The sequence below is a fragment of the Phasianus colchicus genome, chromosome 11 (genome assembly GCF_987193195.1).
Source record: "Phasianus colchicus chromosome 11, bPhaCol1.hap1.1, whole genome shotgun sequence".
Classification (NCBI taxonomy): domain Eukaryota; kingdom Metazoa; phylum Chordata; class Aves; order Galliformes; family Phasianidae; genus Phasianus; species Phasianus colchicus.
The window spans coordinates 235,627-263,079 of NC_143446.1; the positions used below are offsets into that span (position 1 = coordinate 235,627).

General features: G+C 46.2%; 1 protein-coding gene and 1 long non-coding RNA gene across 17 annotated transcripts; one reads left to right on the plus strand and one right to left on the minus strand.

The window, feature by feature from the left end:
- LOC149916324 (uncharacterized) lies at window positions 1–11,895 on the minus strand. Of its 16 annotated transcripts, none has more exons than XR_016469955.1 (7): window positions 7,349–11,166; window positions 7,214–7,280; window positions 6,669–6,777; window positions 5,051–6,468; window positions 4,597–4,751; window positions 3,209–3,358; window positions 1–1,962 (listed from the first exon to the last, which is right to left on the minus strand). XR_016469955.1 is itself a non-coding variant. In XM_090147802.1 (6 exons), the coding sequence occupies exon 6, from the start codon at window positions 4,551–4,553 to the stop codon at window positions 3,606–3,608; it is 948 nt and encodes a 315-aa protein (XP_090003928.1). In that variant the 5' UTR covers window positions 4,554–4,751; window positions 5,051–5,181; window positions 6,281–6,468; window positions 6,669–6,777; window positions 7,214–7,280; window positions 7,349–11,166; the 3' UTR covers window positions 3,375–3,605. The 16 variants fall into 16 exon arrangements, 13 of the variants coding, with proteins under 13 accessions (XP_090003928.1, XP_090003930.1, XP_090003931.1 ...); XR_016469956.1 differs by having other exon boundaries at window positions 3,209–3,361; XR_016469957.1 differs by lacking the exon at window positions 3,209–3,358.
- Window positions 11,656–27,377, plus strand: LOC149916325 (uncharacterized). The gene is made up of 4 exons (XR_016469958.1): window positions 11,656–11,754; window positions 12,574–12,683; window positions 22,029–24,618; window positions 24,836–27,377. It is a non-coding gene; the product is annotated as an uncharacterized LOC149916325 (long non-coding RNA).
- The last annotated feature ends 76 nt before the right edge of the window (window positions 27,378–27,453 follow it).

Consider the following 27,453-nt stretch of genomic DNA (forward strand, 5'->3'; position numbering starts at 1 on the left):
CCTGCCTAACCCCCAGCCTCCATACCTACCTCTCAGACCTACCTCCAAGTGTGATCCAATTCGTGATTGTGACAAAGCAAGACACTCCACAGCATTAAATGACTCAGCAATAGTACTTGTTAAAGCACTATTTTCACAGAATCATATGCACAGAAAGTATACCACCAATTATACCTTGGGAAGTACATCAGGGTTACCCATATTCATTACAATTCCCAAACTTAGTTTATAGCCACAGCATTCATATATTCTGTACATGGCACAACACAGTTTACAGGTGCAGCATGACACAGATTGAATATGTGGCACAATGCAGTTTAGAATTGCAATACACACTTCCTCCATACAGCTTAACACACGTGATTTACATACGCCAGATTAACCAGAGAAAGGTCTCAGAGCCTCCATACCCCATTAGTGACATTACATTTTCAAAAACATTATGTATTGCAATCCACCTCAAAAGCAGTTTAGATCTCAGCCCATCCAAAACAGAATGCAAGTCTCAGACTGGCCGGAAAGGAAGGCAAATGACCTCCAACGGCCCTTGGGTGTTGCTTAAGGGGTTGGGTTAGCCCTGTGGTACAAACAAACAAAGCAAAGCTAACCCAACCCCATAAGCAAGGCAAAGCTAAAGCCAATTTGGTTGATGCACAATGACTGCAAAGCTACAGCCAGTTTGATTGAGATTAATTGACTGTACATGCTGAAATCAGCACAACTCTCAAAATGGCCACAATGGGGCACGAGTCTCAGACTGGCCAGGAAGGAACACGGATTGCCTCCAACAGGCCTTGAGCATTGGTTATGGGGTTGGGTTAGCCCTGCACTAGAAACGAACAAAGCAAAGCTAACCCAACCCCATAAGCAAGGCAAAGCTGAAGCCAATTTGGTTTACATTAATTGAATGCAAAACTAAAGCCAATTTCGTTGATGCAAAATGACTGCAAAGCTAACACCAATTTGGTTGAGATAAATTGATTGCACACGCTCAAGTCAGCGCAACTCTCAAAATGGCCACAAAGGGGCACGAGTCTCAGACTGGCCGGGAAGGAACACGGATTGCCTCCAACAGGCCTTGAGCATTGGTTATGGGGTTGGGTTAGCCCTGCGCTAGAAACGAACAAAGCAAAGCTAACCCAACCCCATAAGCAAGGCAAAGCTGAAGCCAATTTGGTTTACATTAATTGAATGCAAAACTAAAGCCAATTTCGTTGATGCAAAATGACTGCAAAGCTAACACCAATTTGGTTGAGATAAATTGATTGCACACGCTCAAGTCAGCGCAACTCTCAAAATGGCCGCAAAGGGGCACGAGTCTCAGACTGGCCGGGAAGGAACACGGATTGCCTCCAACAGGCCTTGAGCATTGGTTATGGGGTTGGGTTAGCCCTGCGCTAGAAACGAACAAAGCAAAGCTAACCCAACCCCATAAGCAAGGCAAAGCTGAAGCCAATTTGGTTTACATTAATTGAATGCAAAACTAAAGCCAATTTGGTTGAATTAAATTGAATGCAAAGCCAATTTTTGGTTGATGCAAAATGACTGCAAAGCTAACACCAATTTGGTTGAGATAAATTGATTGCACACGCTCAAGTCAGCGCAACTCTCAAAATGGCCACAAAGGGGCACGAGTCTCACAGTGGCTGGGAAGGAACACAAATCACATCGGAAGGAAGCGTTGGTTGGCCTGGGAGTAGAAGGGGGCTAAGGAAGGGTGTGTTGGATTGCTGTGCTGAGGCCAATGGGATGAACTATAATGAGACTGAGTGCCACGTCCCCACATTGCCTGCGATGATCTTGGGCGGTGGTAGGGGCTTGTGGCAAAGCGAAAGGAAAACTATGGAAAGGGAACGGACCGGGGGATGTGGGTAATGGCTTGACCGAACCGAGCTGGCGGTCAGTGTGGAAAGCCTGGAAAGTGCGGCAAGTCATCGACTGGGAGTACCGAAGGATCTTCACCTGTAATACAGAGAGACACGCTTTAGAAAGAGGAAGGCCGAGACGCAAACGACGCTCACCGTAAGCCCGCCCCCACAAAACATGGGAGCCAAACACTACTCTGACAAATTGAGTAATATTAGGGTTAGGAGTGTTTAACAGGGAAGCTGTAAGTGTTTTTGTTAGTATTACACAGAAGGTTACAGATGGGTTTAGTGCCCAATTCAAGGGTAGGTTCAGGGTTAGTTTGGACAGTTACTGCAGTTATCTACACAGTCATGGTTACAATTAGCACTGCATTTGGGGTTCAGAGCTCATTAGGATCAGGGTGAAGGTATTAGGGTTAGGTATATTGGGATTATGCTCAGAGTGACCGTTAGGGAAGGCCAAGGCAAAACCGAAAGGCAAGGAGAACACCCGAGAGAACACCAAAACAGAGGAGAAAGGCAAAGATGAAACACAATGGAAGGCAACAGCAAAGGCAAAGGGACGGCGAAGGCGTGGTAACACCAAAGAGAAGGCCTCGGCAGAGGTCAGGCCCGAAGAGAAGGCTGCAGAGAACGCCAAAACAGAGAGCAAAGAGAACAACGCAGAGAAGGCCAAAATGGAGGGCGAGGTCCATGAGAACATTGCATGGAAGGCCAATGCAGAAGGTCAAGGGCGATGGCCAAAGAGAACACGGCAAGAAGGCCAAAACTGAAGGCCAAAGAGAACGCCGTAAGGGATGCCAAAACAAGAGGCCAAAGGGAACGTGGCAAAGAAGGCCAGGAGCAACGGCCAAAGAGAATGCAGCCAGGAACGCCAAAAATGAAGCCAATGAGAACGTCGCACGGAATGCCAGAGCAAGGGGCCAAAGAGGACGCTGTAGGGAATGCAAAAACAAGAGGCCAAAGAGAACGTGGCAAAGAAGGCCAAGGGCAATGGCCAAAGAGAACGCAGACGGGAACGCCAAAACTGAAGACCGAAGAGAACGTCGCAGGGAACGCCAGAACAGGAGGCCAAAGGGAACGTGGCAAAGAAGGCCGAGGACAATGGCCAAGAGAATGCCAGGGGGAACAAAAAAATGGAAGGGCAAGAGAACACAACGGGGAAAGCCAGGACAAAGGGAAGGAGAACACCGCAGTGAAAGGCCAGAGGCAAGGAGAATGCGGGAAGAATAAGACAGGCAGCATTCGGGGCACCGTGAAATGTAGAAATGAGCTCTGGAAACCCTACCTTGGTCTCGCTAAGTAATGGGTGAACGCTGGTGGGCGTGCATTGCCCTTACCTGCTGGGCAGACGATTACCAGACGGCAAAGTAAAGTTCCGGGGCATCCCAGGAAATGCAGATTCTGGTCCCTTGCTGTTCCCATAAAGACCCGCTCATCTCTCCGTGCAGTTGTTACGGCACTCGGGAGGACCGCGGCTCTGCTGCCACCTGCTGAACACAATACAGTAATGAAGGCGCTGCCCCACATATATAGGGCTGCACCCGCCGCATGTTGCTCTAATGATGACACAAGGGAGCGTTAGGGATATAATTAATGCTATTTATACGTTTGAAGTTACAGTTAGTTTAACAACAGTATTCTGCTCTACAATTACAATTAAGGTTACTTTGACAGAAAATATGGGGCATTATTTTTATGTCAGCATTTAGGGTAAGGGACGTTTTTAACTTTGGGTTAAGGGTTTGGTTTACAGATACACTGCAGGTTAACATAATTATTGTGAGAACTCCCATTCAGCTGTGGGTTCGGGTCAAGGTTAACATGAACGCTGCCTCCCAGCCATTCCCAGAGTGCCAAAGGCAAAGGGAAGCAGAACTCCCATGGAAAGCCAAGGTAAATGCAAAGCAAACAGCCAAGGTTAAGGCAAGGGCAAAAAGCCAAGAGAGCACCCAATGGAATGCCAAGGTGAGGGCAAGGAGAACGCAACAGGAATGGCCAAAATATACAGCCAAAGAGACCACAGCAGGAAAGGCCAAGGGCAAAGGACAAGAGAACAAAGCAAGAAATACCGAAACGGAAGGCCAAGGGAACATGGCATGGAATGCCCAGGCGAGGGCTAAGAGAAAATGTGGCAGAAAGTGCCAAAATTGGAGGCCAAAGAGAACACGACAAAGAAGGCCAATGCAGAATGCGGCTGGAACGCCAAAACAGGAGGTCAAAGAGAATGCCGCAGGGAATGCCCAGGCGAGGGCCAAGAGAACATGGCAGGAAATGCCAAAACAGGAGGGCAAGAGAATGCTGTTGGGAACGCCAAAACCAAATGCTGAAGAGAATGTGGCATGGAACACAAAAACAGAAGGGCGAGGAAATGCCGAGGATGATGGCCACGAGAACACGGAAGGAAATGCCAAAACAGGAGGGCGAGAGAATGTGGCAGGGAATGCCAAAACTGAATGCTGAAGTGAATGCAGCAAAGAAAGCCAAGGGCAATAGCCAAGAGAATGTGGCATGGAACACAAAAACAGGAGGGCAAGAGAATGTAATAGGAACAGCCAAGGCAAAGGGAAGGAGAACAACGCAGTGAAAGGCCAGAGACAAGGAGAACACAGAAAGAAAAGGACAGGCAGCCTTTTGAGCACCATTAAGTGCAATAAGAGCTCTGGGAGCACCATGTTGTGCCATGCTATGGAATGGGTGAACACTGGTGGGTGTGCATTGCCCTTACCTGTTCAGCAGACAATTACCAGTCAGCAAAGTGAGGTCCCGAGGCATCCCAGGAAACGCAGACTTCAGTTCCTGGCTGTTCTCATGAAGACCCACGCACCTCCATGCAGTCGTTACAGCGCTCTGGAGCAGCTGCCACTCAGCTCTCCGCTGCCACTGTTGGATGCAACACAGTAATGAAGGCACTGCCCTGCATATGCGCCTCTTTCACAAACATGCGCTGTAGTGCTCCTTTCTCAGAGCAACGTGGCTACGCTCTCTGCACAGTGCTGCTTACCAGCAGCACTGCAGCTGGGAACAACAGACAAGGAGAAGGCTCAGGTACCCAACGTTTTTGCATTCGTCTTCACAGCCCTCACCTTTGGTTTTGTAGGTGGAGATTGAGGAAGCAATTCCAGTCCCACCAACCCCCCTCCCCATTCCACACTGTGATGGAAGATCAGGCTCTAAATCACCTGAGGACCCAAACATCCAGGAGTCCCTGCGTCCCGACGAGGTGGGTCCCAGAGTTCTGAGGGAATTTACCCCTGCAGTCACCGAGCCACTCTCAATGGTATTTGAGAAGTCATGGCAGTCAGGTGAAGTCCTTGGTGAGTAGAAAAAAGGCAACAGCGCACCTGTTATTACGGGTGTAATAGACAGATAGAAAGGATGACCCTAGGAACTACTAATATGTCAGTCTTGCCTCTTGCTGGGAACAAATCGCAGAACAGATCCTCCTGGAAGTCACTCTAAAGCACATGTTCCAGTGCATCACCACCTTCTGTGTGAAAAGCTTCCTCTTCATATCCAACCTAAACCTCCCTGTCTCAGTTTAAAACCATTTCCCCTTGTCCTATCACTATCCACCCTCACAAACAGCCGTTCCCCGTCCTGCTTATGCCCTCCCTTTCAGTATTGGAAGGTTGTGATGAGGTCTCTCTGGAGCTCTCTCCTCCAACCTAAACAATCCCGGTTCCCTCAACTTTTCTTCATAGGAGAGGTGCTCCAGCCTTCTGATCATCTCAGTGCCCTCCTCTGGACCCCCTCCAAAAGCTCCACGTCCTTCCTGCACCGGGGGGCCCCAGGCCTGGACGCAGTGCTGTAGATGGGGCCTCACAAGAGCTGAGCAGAGGCGGACGATCACCTCCCTCTCCCTGCTGGCCACCCCTCTTTTAATGCATCCCAGGATACAGTTGGTCTTCTGAGCTGCAAGCATGCTCTGCTGGCTCATGTCCAGCTTCTCATCTACCAGGATCTCCATGTCCTCCACAGGGCTGCTCTCAAGGGGTTCTATGCCCGGTTTGTACAAACATCTGGGATTGCCCCTTCATCAGTGACATAAACAGTGGGGTTAAGTGCACCCTAATGATGCTGAGCTATGGGGTGCAGTGACACACCAGAGGGACAGGATGCCATCCAGAGGGACCTCAACAGGCTGAGTAGTGAGCACAAATCCAAGTGCAGGGTCAGCATCTGGAATGAAGGAACACCCACCACCAAAATGTGCTGGGGGATGAAAGGACTGAGCGTAGTCCTGCCCCATAAGGCCTGGGGTACTGGTGGGTGGGAGCTGGACACAAACCAGCAATGGGCCCTTCCAGCCCAGAAAGCCAACCGCATCCTGGGCTGCATCCAAAGATGTGCGGCCAGCGGGTGAAGGGAGGTGATCCCTGTTCCTCTGCTCTGCGCTGGTGAGGCCTCACCTGGAGAGCTGCGTCCAGATGCAGAGTCCTCAGTGCAGGGAGACATGGAGCTGTGGGAGCACATCCAGAGCACAGCCACAAATATGAACCGAGGGATGGAACAGCTCTCCTATAAGGAGAGAGAGCTGGGGCTGTTCAACCTGGAGAAGTGAAGGCTCCAAGGTAACCTGGTAACAGCCTTTCAATACCTAAAGGAAAGAAAAGGAAAATTGAGGTTAGATATAAGGAAAATGTCTTCCACAGTGAGGGTGGTGAGGCAGTGGAACAGGTTGCCAGAGACATGGTGGATGCACTGTCCCTTTCAAGGCAAGGCTGGGTCAGGCTCTGAGCAACCTGCTCCAGCTGTGGACATTCATTGTGGGGGAGTTAGACCACATGGCAAACCTACCTGCACACAAGCAGTGCACCAACATGGGGCTCATGATTTTCCATTACCTGCTGCACAGATCTCACACCACTGATAAGAAAAGCCCAGGAAATCCTTAAACTCCACCGAGCTGAGAAATGAAATCAGAAGAGACGCAGACCGTAATTTAATACACCATAATGATGCATAGAATGCCCTTAAACTCTGCATGGGTGAAATTAACACATAGCACTGTGAATTACAGCCATAAAGTGGGTTGATGTGGGAGCAGGCAAACTACGTTTAGAGCCTCAGATTAGAGATTACAAGGTGAGAAGCGTTGAAGAGAAAGCAACGCACATAGCAGATACAGCTGCTCTAATCCAGCTTGAGATTCCCCCAGAACAGCAGAGCTCACAGCTCTGAAATAAAGCAGGAATCCCACACCCCAAAGGAAGCAGTCTCCAGGTTCAGATGCTGTCCTTACAGCTACCACCCTTAAATGACATTAGGATCCCCCAAAGAGGGGATCACAGCCCTGAAATAAAAACAGAGCCACTCACCCCATTCCAAGGACCAACACTCACCCACACACTAAAGGAAGCAGTTTCCATGTACAGATGGCTGCCAGCCCTCCAACGTAGTCAGGAGACCCTAGAAAAGGGAGAGATCACAGCCCTAAAATAGGGAAGGGATCACCCACCCCATTGAGTAAGACTCACCCCACACTCTAAAGGAAGCACTCCCCAGGTTCAGATGCTGCCCCTGTGCTTCCCAGCCCTTAAATGGAGTCAGGGAGGGGTGGAGACTGGTTCTGCCCCACCCCACAGCCAAACTGCCCCCAGCTGTGCTTGCAGGGCTGCACCCCTCCCCAGGCGCTCTATCACAGCTTCAGGCTGTGCTCTTAAAGTGCTGATACAGCCACAGAGCAAAGGAAATGAATAACGTGAATGTCTACCAAGGGAGGCTGATGGATGACCTGTGATAGTCCTCACACTTTGATCCCAGGCTGTCCTCGGTGCTGGTTGGTGACTCTTCTAACAGACTGGGGAGCACGGATCTCAGTGCTGACACAGCAGATGCTGAGATCTGTGTGAGCAGCCCAGACAGCGAAGGCTGAAATCACAGCTGGGTATGCAGAGTGCTGTTTGCACACCTACAACTCCCAGTGACACACATCTGTCATTTAATGGCCCTGTGAATGGGAACTGTTGAGTCATAGCTTGAACTGTTTATGCCACTTCTTCATATCTTCTCCATGGTCATGTAGGTAATGCCACAAGGCAAAATGTGACATAGTCTTACTGTTGTCACTTGCTCAAGCAGGAGGACGTCTTCTTTTGATAGAAGAGACATTGGATGACACCAGCTGGGAGGAAACCAAGTTGATCAGGCCCTCCAGTAGGCTGTTTTGGGAATTCTGGTTCCCATTCGATGCATCTGTTACCACCTTGGATCCATCAGCATTAGGCACAGTTGACAGTTTGTCTATTATATCTTCTTGTTTGCTTTCCATTCTGTTCAGCTTTTCAGCTACTTCTGCAATGGCTGAAACACAAACTTGTAGAGGGTGTAAATGTAACTCAAAGTCTTGAAGTTTATTAATCAGTTCACTTATAAGGGGTCTTCTTTCTCCTCTGCCATACATTGCTGCAAATGTACTGGCATACCTTTCTGGTGCAGTCTTTGTGAATGTACACCACATCTGGTGTACACCTGACTCTCTCAGGATCATGCTCTTGGTCTGGCTCATCAGGAATGAAATCGGGACTATGTAGCATTTCCACCACAGCATATTCTCTCAAATAACGGACGCCTTTTTCTATATCAGCCCATTTCTTTTTCTCAGGCATCAGATCGTCTTTGAAGGGGTATCTTTCTTTTACAGCTAACAGCATCCTCTTCCAGAGGGTGAAGGCCTGGTTCTGGCATGTACTAATGCCTCTATCAATGGCTGATTCCCTAGCAATGCCACCCAGTTGGCGAGCTTCTCTCTATCTTATCTAGCCACACACTGTTGGCCCCACTGTCCCAGCATTGAAGTAACCAGGTGGCAATAGGCTCATTTGGGTGACATGAAAAGTCTTTTCTCAGACTTCGAATTTCATTCATTTTCAGAGATCGATCAACAATGGTAACAATATCTTGCTACCTCTTACTCTTTCAGGACTTCTTGTTGCCCTCATAGGCGTTGATGACCGTGGTCTTACTGAGGGCCCCTCCCCTGGACTCAGGGGTGCTTCCCCTGGATCTCAGAGCCACTCCTCTGGACCTCTTTGCTCCTCTTTCTTCTCTTCTGACTGAGTTGAGATTCATCTTGTTTTCCGTCCTCTCACAGGGGCAACTGACATCAGTTGTGGTGCCTCCTGTGGTTGATCAGGTTGGTCAGTTCCAATGCTCTCACCCTCCAGCTCGGCTCGGAGTCTGTCTTGTTTAATTATGAGAGCATTTAGTTCAGATTGGAGGGTGTCTCGGTTAGGATTGGATGGTGTCCCGTTCAGACGGGAGGGTGTTGAGTTTGGATTGCAGGGAGTCTCTTTCGATTCGGAGGGCATCTCATTGAGATTGGAGACTCCTTCTCTCAGCTTGGAGATCTTCCCCTTCGGCTTGGAGACTTTCTTTCTCAGTGTGGAGACACTCTTGCCAGGTTTTGAGATTCTCTCTCCTGGCTAGGAGACTCTCTTTCTCAACCTGGAGATTCTCTCTTTGAGATTGCAGGGAGTCTCTCTCGATTCAGAGGGCATCCTGTTCAGACTTGAGAATATCCCTCTCAGACCGGAGGGCATCTCTCTCAGATTGGAGATTCTCCCTCTCTGCTCAGAGTGTCTCCTGGAAACTCTCCATTTCAGTTTGGAGACTCTCTTGCTCATTTTCTACTGTCTCCCTGAGACTGTCCCTTTCAGCTCTCAGACACTCATGCTGAGCTATCAGAAATAGAAGTAAACATCACAAGAAGCTAGTAGTAGAGACAATGGCAAGACTGAAATGTTCACCACTGCATGGAACTTCTGATAGCAACAGAAAACCAAGCCTTACAAATGTGCAGTTCCTGTGCCACTCTTAAATGGTGATATTTGAAAAGTTCTACCTTACTTTAAGATGTTCTGGGTATCATTAAGTGTATGGGAACTGCTGAATCATGGCCTGAACCTCTGATTGACCACCTGAGACAAGCAATGTGTCAGCCACGGGAGCACAGGTGAAGGTAATTCACCTGTACTACTGGAAGGGGTGGAGTCTGTCTGCACCTCTCCTAGATCCCATTTAAGTGCTGACTGCCACTGAGGAAGGATCTTTTCCTGGAGATCGTTCCTTGTGGAAAATAGTGTGAGCCTACAACATTGGTAAGCATTTTCCATTTATTATCCTCTTGTAGCAATGATCTTACTTAGCCTAACTTTCCTGGATATTTCTTAATTATAACATCTGTATATTCATTGATAGTCTTTCCTAACGCTGGAAGTGAGGCACAGATCTTATGTTTCTCAGGGAGAATAAGGAGTTACAGCTGTATCCAAACCTACAATTGACTTTGGCTAATATAGGAAATATCCAAATAATTTTCTAGGACAGAATCTCTGATAAAGCAGGTTTTATTTGCAATTGCAATGGCAGGCCTCCTGCAAGCAGGAGAGCACATAGAAAACAGAGTTACATCTTTAATTCCCTATTCCCTGGCTTATCTCCTTCTCCCTAGTTCCTTATTGGCTGAGGTCTTTAGGTTCGCAATCTTCTTGATGCTTCACTAAACATTGGAAATACTAAACAAACATAAATTTTTGCTGCGTGAGTGTGAATCTGTAGTTAATTATTTCACACCTGATCATTATTCTGCAGATATCTGCTTGTCCTTCTTTCTACAAAGATAAGCTTGAAAGAAAGACAGGGGAGTATCTTGATGCCTGCCTGTCACATCCCAACTTCTCACAGAGTGAGACAGTCCGGCCTTGTGTAGAGGCCCTGGCTTCTTTGGTGTTTGCTAAATCTGTTTTTCTCTTGCTGGGAGTTTCTTATCCTAACAAAACAACTCTACAATATGTTTTCTAATCTCTAACACGCTCTAAGTCTCATTGTTTAGAACATTTAACAACTATTCCAGTTTTGCAAGAAAGAATTAATCACATAATTCAGTAAAAAATGTTTCTAAAACGTGCTGCTAACATACATAATATTTTACTTCTAATTTTACTTCTTCTTATTTCTAAGGATAAGTTACAGAATACAACATTCCATTCCCACAGCTAGTAAAATTCCTCCTACAATGTATGTATGAATTAATTCATTTCAGAGAGAGATTTCAAAGAAAAACAGTATATTTTATGGAATGATATTACTTCAAAGCTACATCAGTTACTTTAGTCACCTGTTGTGTAACACCGTAAATAAAAACAATACCCCATCTGCAGGGCAAAATTGGGATTAGGTGAAAATTGGACAGGTTTTGGAGCCGTTTCAACATTTTTTCCTTGATTTTTTCCAGCTCCGGGAATGAGAAGAAGCTCTAAAGGAGCTAGAAGCCTCTCTGGATAAACTAAAAGAGGTGCAGTAATTTAAGGATGCTTATTTCCTTAAGTGCCATTTAACTTCGTGTTTGTTAACTGAAGCCATCATATGTTTGCCAGCTTTAATGCTTTTTTCTTTGAAGTACTTGAAATATGGAATTGGAAGTTTATCAGATTGCTTTAATACTGAAGCTGACAGGAGCTGTCAGTGCTTCTGGAGCCCAGTTCTATGTAGCTGTCTGTGATGGGTGCACCGAGCAGCTGTTCAGACAGACACACAGCCATAACCTAGCCTTCTGCCTTGCTTCCTCAGGTTTTCTGTGTTATTTCATCTAGAATCCTGCTAGTTTTCTTTTGTTGTTTTTCTTTCATCTATTGCTTTGCTTTGCTATGCTGTATAAGAAGAGTTGAATCCCAGCCTGAACCACTGATTGAGCACCTGAGGAAAGGACCCGGTCAGCCCTGGGAGCACAGGTGAACGCAATGCAGCTCCGTGGCTGGAAGGGGTGGAGCCTGGCTGCCCCTCTCAGAGCTCGTTTAAGGGCTGATTGCCACGGGGGAAGGGTTTTTTTCTGGAAGTTTCTCCACTCCGGAGTCAGTTCTGTGGGTGTAAATCCTTGGAGATGGTGAGCAGTCCTTTTCTTACCTTTGTAATATACTCCCATTCCACTGGTGTTTCTGCCGTTACTTATGTTATGGCTTTCTTTCTTATTTGCTTTTTTTTGTGTGTGTGCGTTCTGTCACACACGGCCGGACCGGGCCGTGCTGCGCCGCTCCGGGGGGGGGGGGGGGGGGGCTGCCGCGGCCGGGCGGCTCCGGGGGGGTGGGGGGGGCGCCGCGGCCGGGCCGGGCTTCTTTATGTACATTTCTTTATGTACTGATACGTTGCTGCAGCTGCCCTTCCGTATTGTCGTTGCTTTTTTTGTTAAAGAATATTAACACGTTATGGAGACGATAAGGGTCTGGAGCAGCTCCCCTACAAAGACAGGCTGAGGGAGTTGGGCTTGTTCAGCCTGGAGAAAAGAAGGCTGCGGGGTGAGCTCATTGCAGCCTTTCAGTACCTAAAGGGAGCCTACAAACAGGAGGGGAATCAACTCTTTGAAAGGGTAGATAACAGCAGCACAAGGGGAAATGGTTTGAAGTTGAGGGAGAGAAGATTCAGGTTGGATGTCAGGGGGAAGTTCTTTACAGAGAGAGCAGTGAGGTGCTGGAACAGCTGCCCAGAGAGGCTGTGGATGGCCGTCCATCCCTGGAGGTGTTGAAGGTCAGGTTGGATAGGGCCCTTGGCAACCTGGTCTGGTATTAAATGTGGAGGTTGGTGGCTCTGTATGTGACAGGGGGGTTGGAGCTCCATGATCCTTGAGGTCCCTTTCAACCCTGGCCATTCTGTGATTCTGTTATCTCTGTGTTTGTTGCCATCCCGTTTTCTTTTCTCTGTTTTGCAGGTCAGCTTGTGCTAGAAGTTGATGGTGTCACTGTATGAATGAAGGTCAATTTAGGAGTAGCTGCTGATGGAAAGAATGAAGTCCATGTTAGTAAACTGAAGCATCTCATGGTAAGGTGTCAGAGCCAGCAGTAGTGATGTCTGTCACTGAAAAAACCAGAGGGCTGGCTCCTCCAAGTGCTTGCTGGTTGATGTGTGAGAGCATCTGCCCTCTCCAACTGAATGATAAGAAAGCTAAATATGCTGAATCATTACAGCTTATGCAGAAGTTGTGAATATGCTCTCAAATGTTTCCTTTAGTGATAAATTGTGTTTTGGCACTGTGGTGGTCCTATCTCTGGCATGATCTGGAACACTTGCAGGCCTTGTGTGCCTGTTTCCATGAGCCTTCCTTTCTTTCTCTCTTCAGAATAAGTGCAGGGTGCTTTTGGGAGAATCATCCAGGAGACTGTCAGAAAGCCAACTGTGATTTTCATAACATGAAAGGACACATCAGCTTTCTACCTCACTCAGCAGTTTCTACCTGAGCAGAGGTTTGGTCACTTTCCAGTTCCTCTGTAGCACCCCCCTATGCCGTTAGTTCTCTTTTTCTATGTTGGTATCCTGTCTAATTGTCAGTTTGCCCCAGGATGCCAGGCCAGTTGAAAAGACTGTCATTACCATCAAGCAGAATTGAGCTTCTTATGTCATGAAAGATATAATTTTGATTGTTAATTATGAGCAGTTGCAGTGCAATAGGGCATCTCAAGTAACCATTTATTTGGGAGTTCAGGGAAGACTCATGAGAAGTGAAATGCTGGTTTCTGTTTTGGCTGTCAAAATGGTGGAGCTTTATTGGAAGTGAAAGGTGTGGGCTTTCTGTAGGTAGGCCCCAGGTTTACTTCTGTAAGCAGGCCCCCTCTCAGAGATTGGTCTTTGCTGCTTTGCTGTGCCTACCTGCCTGCTCCCTGTGCTTGCTGCATCTGATACCAGTGGTTGTGGAGCAGGCTCCCCAGGGCTGTGGGCCTGGTCCTGAGCTGCTGCAGCTTAAAGACTGTTTGTGTTTGGGTGGTCCTTCCTGGAGCACGAGGTTGGACTTGATGATCCTTGTGGATGCCGTACAACTTGGGACATTTTGTGATTCTATGATCTTGGTGTTTGCCTGGAAAATACCAGATGATTTTTTTTTTTTTCCCTCATTTTTTCCTGGCATTTAAAGTTGTAGTTTCACTTCTAAATGTGAGAGAGGAGTTGGATAAGGGGAGGGTAAATTGCTTCTTTATTTTCTATTCTCCCAGGTGGGTCTGTATATTTTCTGCCCAAGTTGTGGTAGCTCTGTAACTGGGAATGTTCCTAATGGTCATAAGAAAAGTCTGCTGCCAGCACAAAATTTGGTCACAGGACTGCCTGCTGGATTAAATTCTGTAGATTGATTATATGTTATTTGAGATGGCGTGTTCTGTTTATTTTTTCCAAGACAATCAGGTTTTGAGGTTGCTGAGATTTATTGATTAATCAGTCACTTGCAGCTTGTTTGAGCTTGAAGCAGTTGAATCGTCCCACACAACAGCATTGTTAAATAAAACCTTATAATCACTTTGGAATTGTAGCTCTGTGTTAGGCTATGCCACGTTGTGAATGTCTGTGCTGCAGATATCATCCATCCTCATCCTCCCACTGTGCTCCTCATTGGCAGAAGGTATCACCATCAGCTTTCTGCCTTACACAGCAGTTTCTATCTGAGCAGAGATTTGGTCACTTTCCGGTTTCTCTGTGGCACCCCCCTATGCTGTTGGTTCTCTTTCTCTGTACTGGTGTCCTGTCTAGTCTTCAGTTTGTCCCAGGATGCCAGGTCAGTTGAAAAGAATTTTCAAATTATATCCATCCTGATTTTTTTTAATGTATTATCTTTTTTCTTGATGAGGAACACACTAGAGTCTTCAGAAGAAATCACCATTTCAGGCGTGCGTACTGTTTATCTGTGTAACCAACTAGTCCTCTCAAGGCTCTTGTTGTCTAATGTGTTTGGTTCAGGATCAGTCCATGTCCTTCGTCCTCCTTGCTTTGCTGTCCTCTATGGATTTACCTGAGGTTTTTTCTTCAGCCTGCTTTGCTTTCAGTGCTGACAGTCATGAGGAACTCTATGTTGTATGCTGCTGTGTTCATTTTCCTCAGCACGTTCCTTCTTGATGTATAGCAGGTACTGGTGATAGCAGAGCCACTGTTCTGTGTGAGTGACTTGTGCCAAGCCAATGTTTATTGAGCTCTGATCTGCAAGATTAAACATAGCTTCAGGCTACCTGTGTGGAATTGTGGTTTGCGCTGCTTTGAATTTAGTCCTGCTGGCCAGAGATGGACAAGGCAGGGATGTTGGGATACTGAGGAAAGTGTTGGCACTTGATATTCTCGCTGGATTTTATTTTTTTAAGCAAGCATTGGGAACCACTGAAGTTTAGCAAAGGAGCCTTAGTGGTGTGGTCGTATCAGGTGTACCTGATTTCATGATGATTTCAGGTCTTCTAGTAGAGTTTAGGCTCTGACCCCTCAAAGCAGTGAATGGAATGAGTTCCGGGTGATACCAAGGCTAATACAATAAGGTTCCGATGAAGCTGTCACAGAAGAGTTACCTATCTTTACCAGCCTGGCTGGTGTGTGATGTATGTTACTGAGACGCTCCTTCCTCTGTGTTTGATGAAGTAGATGCTGTTACATAAGGGCATTAAGGCATTGGATCTTAGCTTCAAAGCACAGTGAAGGCAGTTGGAAAGCAGGAAGGTGACAAGTTGGAATCATATTGTGAGCCCAAATTCAGCAAGCCGTTACTGCTAAACAGGGGCCTCAGGCATACGTTTTAAGTCGTTCTGATTCCTATAAGACTTAAACATCTGTTTATAGGTTTGCAGTGTAGATGCCTAGGAGCCATGTTTTTCCTAGGGAGAACGGTGTGCTTGCGTATCTTGTGTGCTCTTCAGCAAGGACATGGTAAAAACCAGTCCTGGATGTTTGGTGAGGGAGCAGAGTGAGAGAGGTGAGCCCAGTTAGTGATGGGAGTCCTGATCCAACGGGTTTCTGTGCCTCTCTCTAGAGCGAAGACGTTTGGAAATTTTCAGATTAGCTTTGGATAAGCCTCTGAGTTTCGGGATGCTTTTCATGACCAGTTCAGACCTCTCAAAAGCTTGAGGTTTGTCCATTACTAATTTCCAAAGGAATTGCATGGAAAAAATATATATGTTTCTTATTTTAAAAATAGAAGCAATAATGAATATGCTAGTAGTGTCACAGTCATGGAGGAGCACAAAGTAGTAGTGAAGTGATAGGAGAAAGGAGGAAGAACGTCCTTTGTTTTTTTTCTCTAGGATCTCCAAGAAATCTTGATAAATGTGAAAATATGTAATGTGCACAAAAAAAAAAAAAAAGGTAGTTCTAACAATTGGGTACCTCACATTTTTTTTTCCTAGTTTTACTCTGGGTCAGAAAGCTTTGGAACGCTCCCAGAGTAGAGAACAGTTTCTCTGATTTTTTTTTTTTTTTTTTTTTTTAATTTTGCTGAGCAGTTGAAAGCATCTGTCATGGTTTTATGATTTTTGGTTATCTGTATTCCACATCATAACATCATGTAATGCACTGGAGGTTTGACTGTGGATGCTCAAGTTCCGGGTGCCTGTCTGGAGGAGAACAACAACTACATTCCCCAGGGGGCTTTGCGGTCAGTAAGGAGATGTAACTCCCGGCAAGGTCACTTGATGTTCTCTTCTTCGCCTGCACTTCTCCGTCTGCTCTTCTGTCTGCTTTTCTTCATCAGCTCAACTGGACTGCACTTCTCACCTCAGCGTTGTGGTGAGACCAATCCACCTTTCACACACACTCCCTCTCTCTCATTATATTTTGCTGATACTGTATTTAGTACATTAGTTTGTTTCTCCTGAGATCGTTGCTGCTGTTTTCAATTATTTTGGGTCCCCTGTTTCCCTTTTCCAAAGGTGCAGATCTGTGGATCCCTCCACCCCGCTAGTCACAGAACCAGGCTGAACCAGCCCATAAACCGTTGACAGCATCCAAGAGGACTTGCTGGCCTCTGGATGAAGAGAGAGTATTGAGAGGAAGTGGAAACCAAGTTGTTAAGATCTGTGAAGAAGGAAGAAATTTATTACTGTTTGCATTGATATTTCATAGAATCATAGAATCGCAAGATTGGAAACGACCTACAAGATCATCTAGTCCAACCATCCTCCCATCACCATTGTCACCACAAGCACTAAATCTCATCTTGTAGCTCCTCATGCAGATGCCCCTTGAACACTGCCAGGGACGGCGACTCTACCACCTCCTTGGGCAGCCATTCCAGTGCCTGACCACTCTGAGAGAAAAACCTCAGAGAGGTCTAACCTAAACCTCCTCCAGTACAACTTGCGGCCGTTTCCTTAGGTCCTGTTTGTCACCTGGGAGAAGAGGCCAAACCCCTCCTCTTCATTACAACCTCCCTTCAGGAAATTGTAGAGTGCAGTAAGGTCTCCTCTGAGCTGCCTCTTCTCCAGACTAAACAATCCCAGCTCCCTGAGCCGCTCCACATAAGATTTGTGCTTCAGACCCCTCATCAGTTCTGTTGCCCTTCTTTGGACATTGGGGCCTCAGTGCCTTTTTTGTAGTGAAGAGCCCAAAACTGGACACAGTACTTGAGGTGTGGCCAGAGCTGAGTACAGGGGGATGATTCCCTCCCTGCTGCTGCTGGCCACACTATTTCTAATGCAGGCCAGGATGCTGTTGGCCCTCTTGGCCACCTGGGCACACTGTTGGCTCCTGTTCAGCCGAACATCAACCAGTACTCCCAGGTCCCTTCCTCTTCACAGTCATCCAGCTGCTCAGCCCCAAGCCTATAGCACTGCATGGGGTTGTTGTGGCCAAAGTGCAGGACCTGGCACTTGGCCTTGTTGAACCTCAGCCCAGCGATCCAGCTTTTCTAGATCCCTCTGAAGTGCCTCTCTGCCTTCAGGCAGGTCAGCACCACCTCCCAACTTGGAGTCATCTGCAAACATACTGAGAGTACACTCAATCCCTTCATCTAGGTCATCAGTAAAGATATCAAACAAGATGGGCCCCAGTACCGACCCCTGGGGTTGCCAGCTGGATTTAGCTCCATTAACCACTACCCTTTGGGTGCAGCCCTCTAGCAGTTCCTTAGCCAAAGAAGGCTATACCTGTCCAGGCCATGGGCAGCCAGTTTCCCCAGGAGAATACTGTGGGAGACCATGGAAAAGGCTTTGCTGAAGTCTAGGCAGATTACATCAATAAATAGCCCTTCCCTCATCTACCAGGCTGATCACCCAGTCATAGAAGGAGATGAGGTTTGACAAGTATGACCTGCCTTTCAGCCCGGTCCCTTGGGCTTGTGACAGTCCAGATGGAGGAGGAGCTCTCTGTCTCCACCTGAATCACCAGGGGTGTATTCTGTGTAGCATCCCAGACTTACAGATTGGGACACAAAGTGCCCTGATGATAACTGATCTGCCTTTTAAAGGCAGATGTAAAGAAGGCATTGAGGACCTCAGCCTTCTGCTTATCCTCAGTGGTTGCACTCCCCGCTGCATCAAGTAAAGGATGGAAATTCTCCTTGGTCCTTCTCTTACCATTGATATATTTATAAGAGGATTTCTTACTCTCTTACTGCGGTGGCCAGTCTGAGTTCAAGTTGGACTTTTGCCTTCCTAACTTCCTCCCTGCATACCTTAGCAACTTCTTTGTAATCTCCCCAAGTAGCCTATCCCTTCAATTTTGTCACCTTACTGCCCTTCTTGTCTCCCTAGAGCCCATCTGACTTGCTGGGATTGCTGAATAGCTGTGTTTTGCTACCTCCTGCTTGTAACATCCAAAACCAGTGGTATAAAAATCAATGGGAATTTGTTGGAGTAAGTTTTTGAGTATTCTTTATTTTAGTAAAATGCACTGAATGTCTTTGGATGAAAGTCCAAATACCTACCCAAGTGTATTACAGTAATCATGGAATTTCTATTTCAAAGAGTTTTTCAAAGCCCTTCAAATGGAAAGACAAAAGGAAATGCAACTTCGGAGAAGTAAATGGTGCATATTAAGCAAACAAGCATCTAGGAATTTTAAAGAGGACTAACTTATGAAAACTGACTCCAGTAATGTTAGCATATAGCTTTCTTTATGAGGGTACTCAGGAATTCTTTTGGTAGTGAATGATACAATCCCAACTCCAGGTACACACTCAGCTTGGAAATGCGTGCACATTGTGTTTGGTTGGCCAGCTGCTTTGACTCCATCACATTGCATCATCTTGTCTTGATTTCTTTGCTCCCTCTGTTGAAAGCTTTGCTCAATCTAGACTCATTTCAGGTGCTGAATCTGTTATTTTGATCCACGTGAGATTGATACAGAGATTAAACAGAAAATAAGGTAGGGTTCTGCCACACTAATTTGAGTGTCTTAGGAGCACAATCTTGCTTAGGATAGGGTATCTGCCACAGTGCCAATTGTCATCGCCCCACAGCCTTTGTGGGAATCAGACTTGTAGAATTAGCTCCTTGAAGAGAGGGGCTCACAAGGTGTTAATCCATGTAAACTTCAGAGTGCCAGGTTGTGTGATGGCATTTATAGGGCAGAACCCATAGAGAATATGCCTCTGTCGCCACTCTGTCTTGTGATGACACAGCACCTGCTGTAGCATGGGGTTAGCGGGACTGCAGGCACAGCGGGATGGGAGCTGAGCCAGCCACAGCCTGGCAGATGCCATGCAGGGTGCCCTGCCTGGTGCTGGGCTTAGGCTGCCCTGTGCTGGTGAGGCTGCTTGGGGTGGGTGTAGGGCAGCTTCCTGCCAAGCAGGACCACAACCAGCAGCAGGTTACTTGTGTGAGCAGGGGCGTGGGGGGAGAGCGTACTGCACTTGCTGTTACTGCCTCAGAGGAATGTTGTTATCTTTAAAATGTTTTTAACTGCTGTAGGACTCATGTCATTCTTACCTCCGCTCTAGAGCACTCTGTCACTACATTTGAGAGTACAGGCTAAGAGCACAAGCTGTTGTTGGATTTCATTTTATTTTTACTATCCACAGGAAACAGTGGGTTGTTTCAAAAATAGAATCGTCTTTGCTAAGATGAAGTTTCACTCCATGTAACACAGAACCCTGAACTCTTGGTATTTTATAGCTGATACAACCAGTCTTTCCAATCTACTGAAGAAGTAGGCTTAGGAACACAGAGAATAAGTCCCAGCTGCAGTAGATGATTGTGTAGCTTGAGAAAGGCTGACCCTGGGGGCTCAGGTAGTTCAGATCTAACCTTTTGGTATTCTAAAGCGTGAATAATTCAGCTGATGTACTTTTCCTTGTATTGTTGCCTCTTCATTGTTGATGGATAATTTCAGTAGTTTTTGCTGGGCTGGTTGCTGGTTAGCAGATAGGCTTTTGTACTTACCTTCATAAGGCAGTGATTTTAGAAATCGTGAATGTTCTGCTTCCGAGTGATTTTCTCCCATTTTTTGATTCAAACAAGAACAACTTATGATTATTTTTATTTTTTTTTAATGCCAGGCATTGTGTTCAAGTTAAAAAATTAACACATCTGTATAATCAATGACAATTATATAAAGGAATATTATATAATCAAATAATATTAAGATGTTATAATAGCAAAATAAGCAAGAGAGTTAGGCACAGCGAGACAAAGAGAGTAAATAGGATGCTTACCCGTGTTGTGGGCTCGCTCAGGAAACTCCAGTGGAGTGGATCTTCAGAGCATGTTGGTAACTGCTGAGGCTTTGGCTGACAACAGCTTTCAGCTATGTCTGAACTATACTGGATTTGTCTCATGCTTTTAGTATGTCAGTATTTCTCTTCCAGACCTCTGAATCAATTATTCCTCTGCTATTTATCTTTTTTGGTTGCTAGAGAGAAGAGTTACTATGTTACATCCTGATTTGTAAAATCAAGCGTGGTGATTTTCAGTAATTTAGGATTATCTTGCTTTTCTTTATGTGAAATAAATGGTAACCTATCCTTTTCCTTTGTGTAATGCAGAGGGATGGGGTTGGAGGTCTGGCTGGTTCATGTGGCATCCCAGATTTTCCTACGCAGCTTAAGTTAATTCCTACATAACCTACATAACCAGAAATTCTCAAATATGGTAAAACTTGATTTCTAGTTTTTTGGTATGTATGTTAAAGTCACTTGTTTCCAGTTCAGACAGCATTGCCTCACATATGTTTGTTGTCTCATAGTAAAAAATTCTTTTAATAATTTGGCTACATACATACTCCACCCATAGTTTGCATATTGTCTTCTTATGATGAGGTTTGCCTGTTAAGTAGAAAGACAGTGAGCTTAGATTACAGAAGCAGAGGAGCAAAGACAGCTTAGAGGCTCAACACAGTATAGATGAGTTAGACTTTTACTTTAAAGTTGTAATGTTCTGGGTCTTATGTGGGATGAGATACAGGTGTGAGTGTTACAGACAAGTGTTTTTCCTGGGTACATTGTTTACCTGCTGCCATGCAAGCCAGCTCTTTTTTTCTCTGCCTCCGCTTTTATTGCCCATACCTATCTGCATCACAAAATCTCTAACAGATTTCGTTTCTAAAATTGTATGTCCAGAAGAAGGGCTTATCGCAGTCTTTATATCATCCTTGGATGGAAATTGGTAGTGTATGGGGGAGTTTGCATAAATTATTAGCATCTTACCAAAACCAAGGAACAGGAAAAAAAAAAAACCCAAAGAAATGATTATAGCTGAGCCAGGAGGAAACATTATCTTCAGTTTGTGGAGTCTACCCTTTGTCCCCATTCTGCTCAGCACTGACTGGATGGGGTTAACATTGACCACTAACAAAAGCGCTCTGCTACCTGTCTCACAGTGCTCCGGTCTTTGTTGCTGCATTATGAGTGTACTGCTCCTACTGACATGTTTTCTCACACCCTCGCTTGTTATCTGAGCAGTGTTATCCCTCACAAGCTGTACAGTACCTGCTTGCTCCAGGTGCTACATAAGCACAGCAGAAGGATGCCAGGGGGCTTGCAGTAGTGTCTGCACACTGTTGTTCTTTCAAAGAAGCCCCTATTCTGGCTAACTGTAGAAGAAACCATTTTTTTCCTTCATAAGATCCTTGCAAACACAGTCAAAGTGAATGGAAGTTTGTGTCTAAATGTCTTTTTGCAGTAGGGGCAATGAGGTTATCTATTTTTCAGGAAGATAAGTGAGACAGTAAGGAAAACTGCTGGCTCAGGCTTCACCTCCGTTGTTGTGTTACCCACTCACAGGTATCATGTCTTTGGTAACGGGGTATAACACAATGAATCCTGTACCAAGACTGCTGTCATAGGTCAACAAGGGCCTGTGATGCCAGGGTGAAGGCTGATATTGCAGATTACTTCCAGTCACTGGAATACATGGAGTTTACACAGTCTTGGACATGGGGCTGTGCTCCTTTATTTTTTTTGTTTGTTTGTTTGTTTCCTTCTTGTTGCAGGGAGACAGCTGTTCGTTCTGCCCCTGTGAGGTCACTATGTGGAATGAAAGGGTCTGCAGCTGTGGAAGGAGGATCACTGCGTCGGGGTGGCTGCACGTTCAGACACATGGAAATTGGTGTGTTTGCCTAAAGATGTGTTCTCAAACTCAATCCCCAAAACTACTGCATTGCTGTAGGAGGCTAAATGTGCTTTTACAGGCTAGATTCACTTGCTTTGAAATACCGGTTTTGATGACAGGGAAGACAATTGAATGCTGCCAAAGATCTGTGTTGATGAGACAGGAAATAGTGGGCGTTGGCCTCCTGTGAGATGGGCTTGATACTGATCCACCAGGACTCTTCTGTCCTGGATTTCTACAGAGAACGTTGTTCTAGCTGCTTGTAGTTTTGAAGTGTGGGGAAGGAAAGAATGGTAAGGAACTAAGAACCTGCAAGATAATTTTGGATAGATTTAACTGAGGCAGCTGAAGACAGTGTTTCCCTCTGAAGAATCCAACTGTTTTGCACTGTGTATTAGTTCAACAGGCATCTGGATTGGATGCAGGGCTTTTCTGTTCAGGTTTCTGTTTGTTCTTTCATGGGACTGTTCTCTATGCATGTTGATTCAGGTCGAAAACCCTGGGATTTACAGTTACAGTAAAAGATAGTTGTATTATTGCATTTCTACTATTTTACCACTAAGTAAAGCAAGTGTTTTGCCTTCCTGCAGAGAGATGCTTTGTTCTAACTGGCAGCCACAGACTCCTTCTGGGCTGGCGACCCTGAAGGCTCATCTCTGGTGGAGGTAGCAGCATGCCCAGCAGCTACCCCTTCCTCCTCCCAGGCACGGATGCAAAGATTTTGGCCTCCTGCAGACTCGGTGGTCATCTCTGCTTTGCCATGACCATGTATTCATTTCCTTTGCTTTTTCGTGTTGCTGCTGCTGCTTCTGGATGGGTTGATGTTGGTTTACTCTGTTTGTTTTCCTGGTTGTTCTTCTGTTGTTTCTGCCTTGGTGTCCTGCTCCTTCTGCACTGCAGTGCATTGGTTTCTTTTCAGTTTTGTTGATTTTCGTTCCCCGTCTGTTTCTGTTCTTTGAACTAACTTTTTCTGTCCTAAGCGTATTCCCCTGTGTTTGTGAGGGTTTCAAGGGATTTAGCTTTGTTTTCCTTGGCTTCCCAGTCCTTCGTCTTTCTTTTATTTTTCCTGGTTTTGCTTGGCTTTGGTTTGCTCTTTGTTTTTTTGTTAGTATCGTGGCCCTGCGTTGCTTTTCAGTTTTCATTCTTTCTTTCCATGGCTAAGCATTGGTGAGCTTTTTTATCTGTTTCCTTTGTTTGGATTGTTTGCTTCATCTTGGTTTGCTTTGGTTTGTTTTCCTTCTTTGTTTTGATTTGCCTTTTGCTTTTTCTGCGGTGAGCCTTTTTGCTTTTTCTGCAGTGAGCCTTTTTGCTGTGCTTTCCATTGTCTTTGTTTCATATCTGATGGTCCTTTGTCTTTCCTGCTCATTTCTTTGCATGATGTTGTTTTTTGCTGAAAGCATTCCTTTCCTTCTCAGAGTATGTTTCTTGGCTTTGCTTTGTTTGTTATTGTTATTCATTTTCTTAATTCTTTTCTTTCCTGTTCTTTTCTTTGGTTTATTTTCCTTTTTCCCAAGAGGATGGCTTGCCTCTAAACCAAATGTTGAGCCCTTTGGTCTTAACACTATCCCCTATGTGAAGCTCTTAACCCCAAACTTAAAGAAGAAAGGCTTAGCGTGTAATCGTGTCTAATAATGTTAACACTTTGCCCTCCTGCTTAATGGGTTTTCTTTAAGCCTGCTAGGAAAATGTAACCCTTAACCAGCAGGTTAACTGTCTGCCTGTTAACTGTCTTATGCCTACCACTTACTCTGTAGTGTAACTCATATCACTAACTCAAATGCATAAACCTGAAATCTTTCACTCTAAAGCAAACAGGTAATATGTAACCCTCACCAAATGGATAGCACGTAACCGTTTACTGTTAATGCAACTGGGAAAGCCTTAACCCGAATCAAAAAAGGGCAGCCCTTAATACTAACACAAGAGGGTAGCCCTTAACCATACCCCCATGTGGGAATCCTTTAATCCAATATCAGAAGCGTTAAACCACAAAAGAGAAGCCTTTCATCCTAATTTAATATGGTACCTCTTCATCCTAAACACTGGCCCCGAACACTCACCTGTAACCTAAAGGGTTTTCCTTAAACCTTAGCACTAGAAGAAATTGGTAACATTTCACCTTTAAACGTAATCCAAAATAGTGACCCTAAAACCTAATGCAGAAGGGTAACCCTTCACAATTAGCAGTAATGCTGAATAGTAGCACTTCAGCATAATCCAGAGCGGGATGAGGCTGAGTTTGTCTGCTTCCAGGGCTGCTGTGAGGCGCAGGGCTGGTGAGCGGCTGCGGGGCCCGTCGTCATCATGGAAACGCACTGTGACAGCACACAGGTTGTGGGAGCCCGGGTGATGGCTGCTGTGACATCCTGTGGCAGGCCTGGAGCTGCAGCCTCCAAGCTTTTTTGGCCTTGCACCCTAAGGAGTTAAGCCTGCTGTCCTGCACATGGTCCCACTGCAGAAGCTCTTTGGACGTAAGAAGTTTCTGGGGAGAGGGTAGATGCCTGAAGGCATTATTTTCTTCCTTCCAGAGAGTTTTCTTTTTCTTTGTTCTTTCCAATTGGATTTTCTTTGCTTTTCCTTTTGCTATTTAATATTTTTTTCTTTCTTTCATGCTTATTTCTCTGTTGCTTTGCAATGCTTTTTCTTACTTTTTTTTTTCTTTTCCTTTTTTCCTTTTCTTCCTTTCAGGCAGAGCCCTGGGGGCTGCTTGGTCAATGCCCTTACTTGGAGCAGGAGGCTGGGTTTTCCTTCTGAGGGCTTCATGCACAAATAGCAAGGAGAACTGGGACACAGAGCAGTCCTCAGGAAAAGCACTACTTTCCTGAGACGCTGTCTCAAGCTGCCTGTGCTCACCCTCCTCTCTTTTCTTGGAAGGTAACTCCCCTGCTTTTTCCATCTCTTTGTCTGATTGCTTGCATTTTTGTACAGCTAGGGCTTAGGAGATGTGTCCCAGGAAGGAACAAAGAGAAAACCTAGGTAGAAAGACAGTGCATCAAGTCCAGGTGGCTGTTGTGTATCTGTACCTCTCGTCGGTGCCTTCTAAAGCTCTGTCTTCCTCCGCTGCCCTTCCGCATGGCTGAGCTTCAAGGGAAGGCCACTTGCATCAGCTGGTGTCACAAAACAAAGCAGTACTTGAGGAGCGCAAGCTTCCTATGTTCGATCATAGTTCCTTACGTTTGCCATTCCAGTTCTACATGGTGTCCCGTTTCTACAGCTGACTCAGCTGTAGATGTCTCTCCTACATCAAACACATCCTTTCATTCAAAATGTGGGTTCTTACCCACAGAAACTTTCCATTTCCCACTTTCTCAAAAAGATTGAATCGACTCCTAAGGCTGCTTCCCTAAAACAAAGTGTAATTTTTCTATTTCGCTGAAACCAGTCACCAATAGAAGTTGTCCTCTCCTTTATTACTGTCTCGTCTGTGTGTGCTCTTCCCCTGTTCTGCTCTTCTAGTGCTCTTGTCAGCATCCAATCTCTGCGCCGCAGCTCTATGTCGGACTTTCTTTTGGGGTGGAGGAAGGTACGTAGGGCCTAGATTTGTACAAGAAAAGCTATTGTGCTGTGCCCAGAAGGTGATGAAGAAGAGCCCTGGGGAACCAGGAGCACAAAGGCAGCGTGTTTCTCCGAAGGCCACAGCGTGAGCACGTGTTCCCTTTGGCGGACTCCTTTGTACCTCTGCAGGAAGTGCTTTGGAATGGAGAATTTTCTGGAGTTGTTTCCAGTTGTTGCTTGGATGAGCTGAGGCTTTTCTCCTTGTATCTTGGCAGGAAAGCAGAGCGGAGGGAACGTCTGTGGTGAGATGCTCAGGTGAAGTTGCCTTCCGTGCACCAACAGCCTGTTTGTGTCCACGTGATGCACGGTGAAGGGAAGCCTGCTGTTCTGTCAGTAAGCCTGCCTAGTGGAATGATGTTTTTGGCCTTTTTGGCAAGTGTGTGAGGAGAGGTCCTTGGACAGGCTTTTCTTTTCTGGTTTTATTTTTGGTTGCTTTTTTTTGTTGTTGTTTGTTTGTTTTTTTCCAGGGGACCAGGGCTGTTCAATTGTTAGTTACAATGGTTGATTGGTGCTTGTTTGAAAAATATTTGTCATCTCGAGAAACAGTGTTCTCGCAACAGAGAAGGAGAAAGTCTCCCCCGATGGAAAAAAGGGCTTGTTGAATGCCTTGGGTGAGATGTTGCAGAAGAGGAAATGAGTGAGGTTAGTTAAAATGTGCCACCTGGGTTCTGTTTGAGCCCCCTCCAACCCCACAAGTGCCGTCCAAAGCTCTCCGGTGCCCCCTGGTGCTCTTTGCAGTTCCCCACTAAGGTCCCATTGCCTCTCGGCGTTGTCTGGACTCTCCTTGTGCAAAGTCAGTGCCCCCCAGTGCTGCCTGGAGCCACCCCAGTGCTGTGTGCGGCCCTCGCTAGCCTCCCAGTGCCCCGCAGTGGACCTCCCAGTGCCACCAGTACTGCCCAGTGCCCCCAGTTCAACACCCCCATTGCTCAGTATGTGACCGACTACTTCCCCAGGAACAAAACAAGGCAGCAGAGATGATGACAGCAGCGATTGTGCTAGAGATGTTCAGTGTGGAGGAGCTGCAGCTCTTGGCTCCCTGCAGCCACCCCAACATCCCCAGAGGTGGGCACGGAGGCCTGGGGGGGCTTTGGTGCTGCATGAACGACTGCAGGCAGAGGTGTAGCAAAGCGAACGCAAACCATTTAATAGTTAAACGTACAAAAGAGTAAATAAATGACAATATTCCCAACCATTTCCCACCCTAACAATAGTTGCTGATCCCACCCCCTAAAATTCCCACCCTCTAATCAGTTTCCCACCCCCCAATCAAGTTCTCACCCCCCCGCTCCCTCCCACCAACAGTTTCCTCCCCATCCAAAAAACTTCCCAGCCCCCAACATTCCCACCCCAGTAATTCTTTCCTCCCAGTTCCAATGATTTTGGAGTATAACATTGTATCAGAGTACAATTTCTCACTCAGAATTGCCACCCCACAAAAGTCCCTCCCCCTCCCCACATCCCCAGTGCCAGCAGTTACGGAGTACAAGAATTTTTGATGCCAGCCATCTCCCACCGCAGCCAGTTCTCACCCCAGTCATTTCCCACCCCAACAATATCACAGTACAGCCATTTCATTTCCCACTCCAAAAAGATCCCACCGCCCCAAAATGCCCACCCACAGCCATTCCCCACCCCAAGAATTCCCACCCGCAATTCCCACCCGCAGCCATTCCCTCCCCCCAGCCAATCCCACCCGCAATTCCCACCCGCAGCCATTCCCTCCCCCCAGCCATTCCCACCCGCAATTCCCA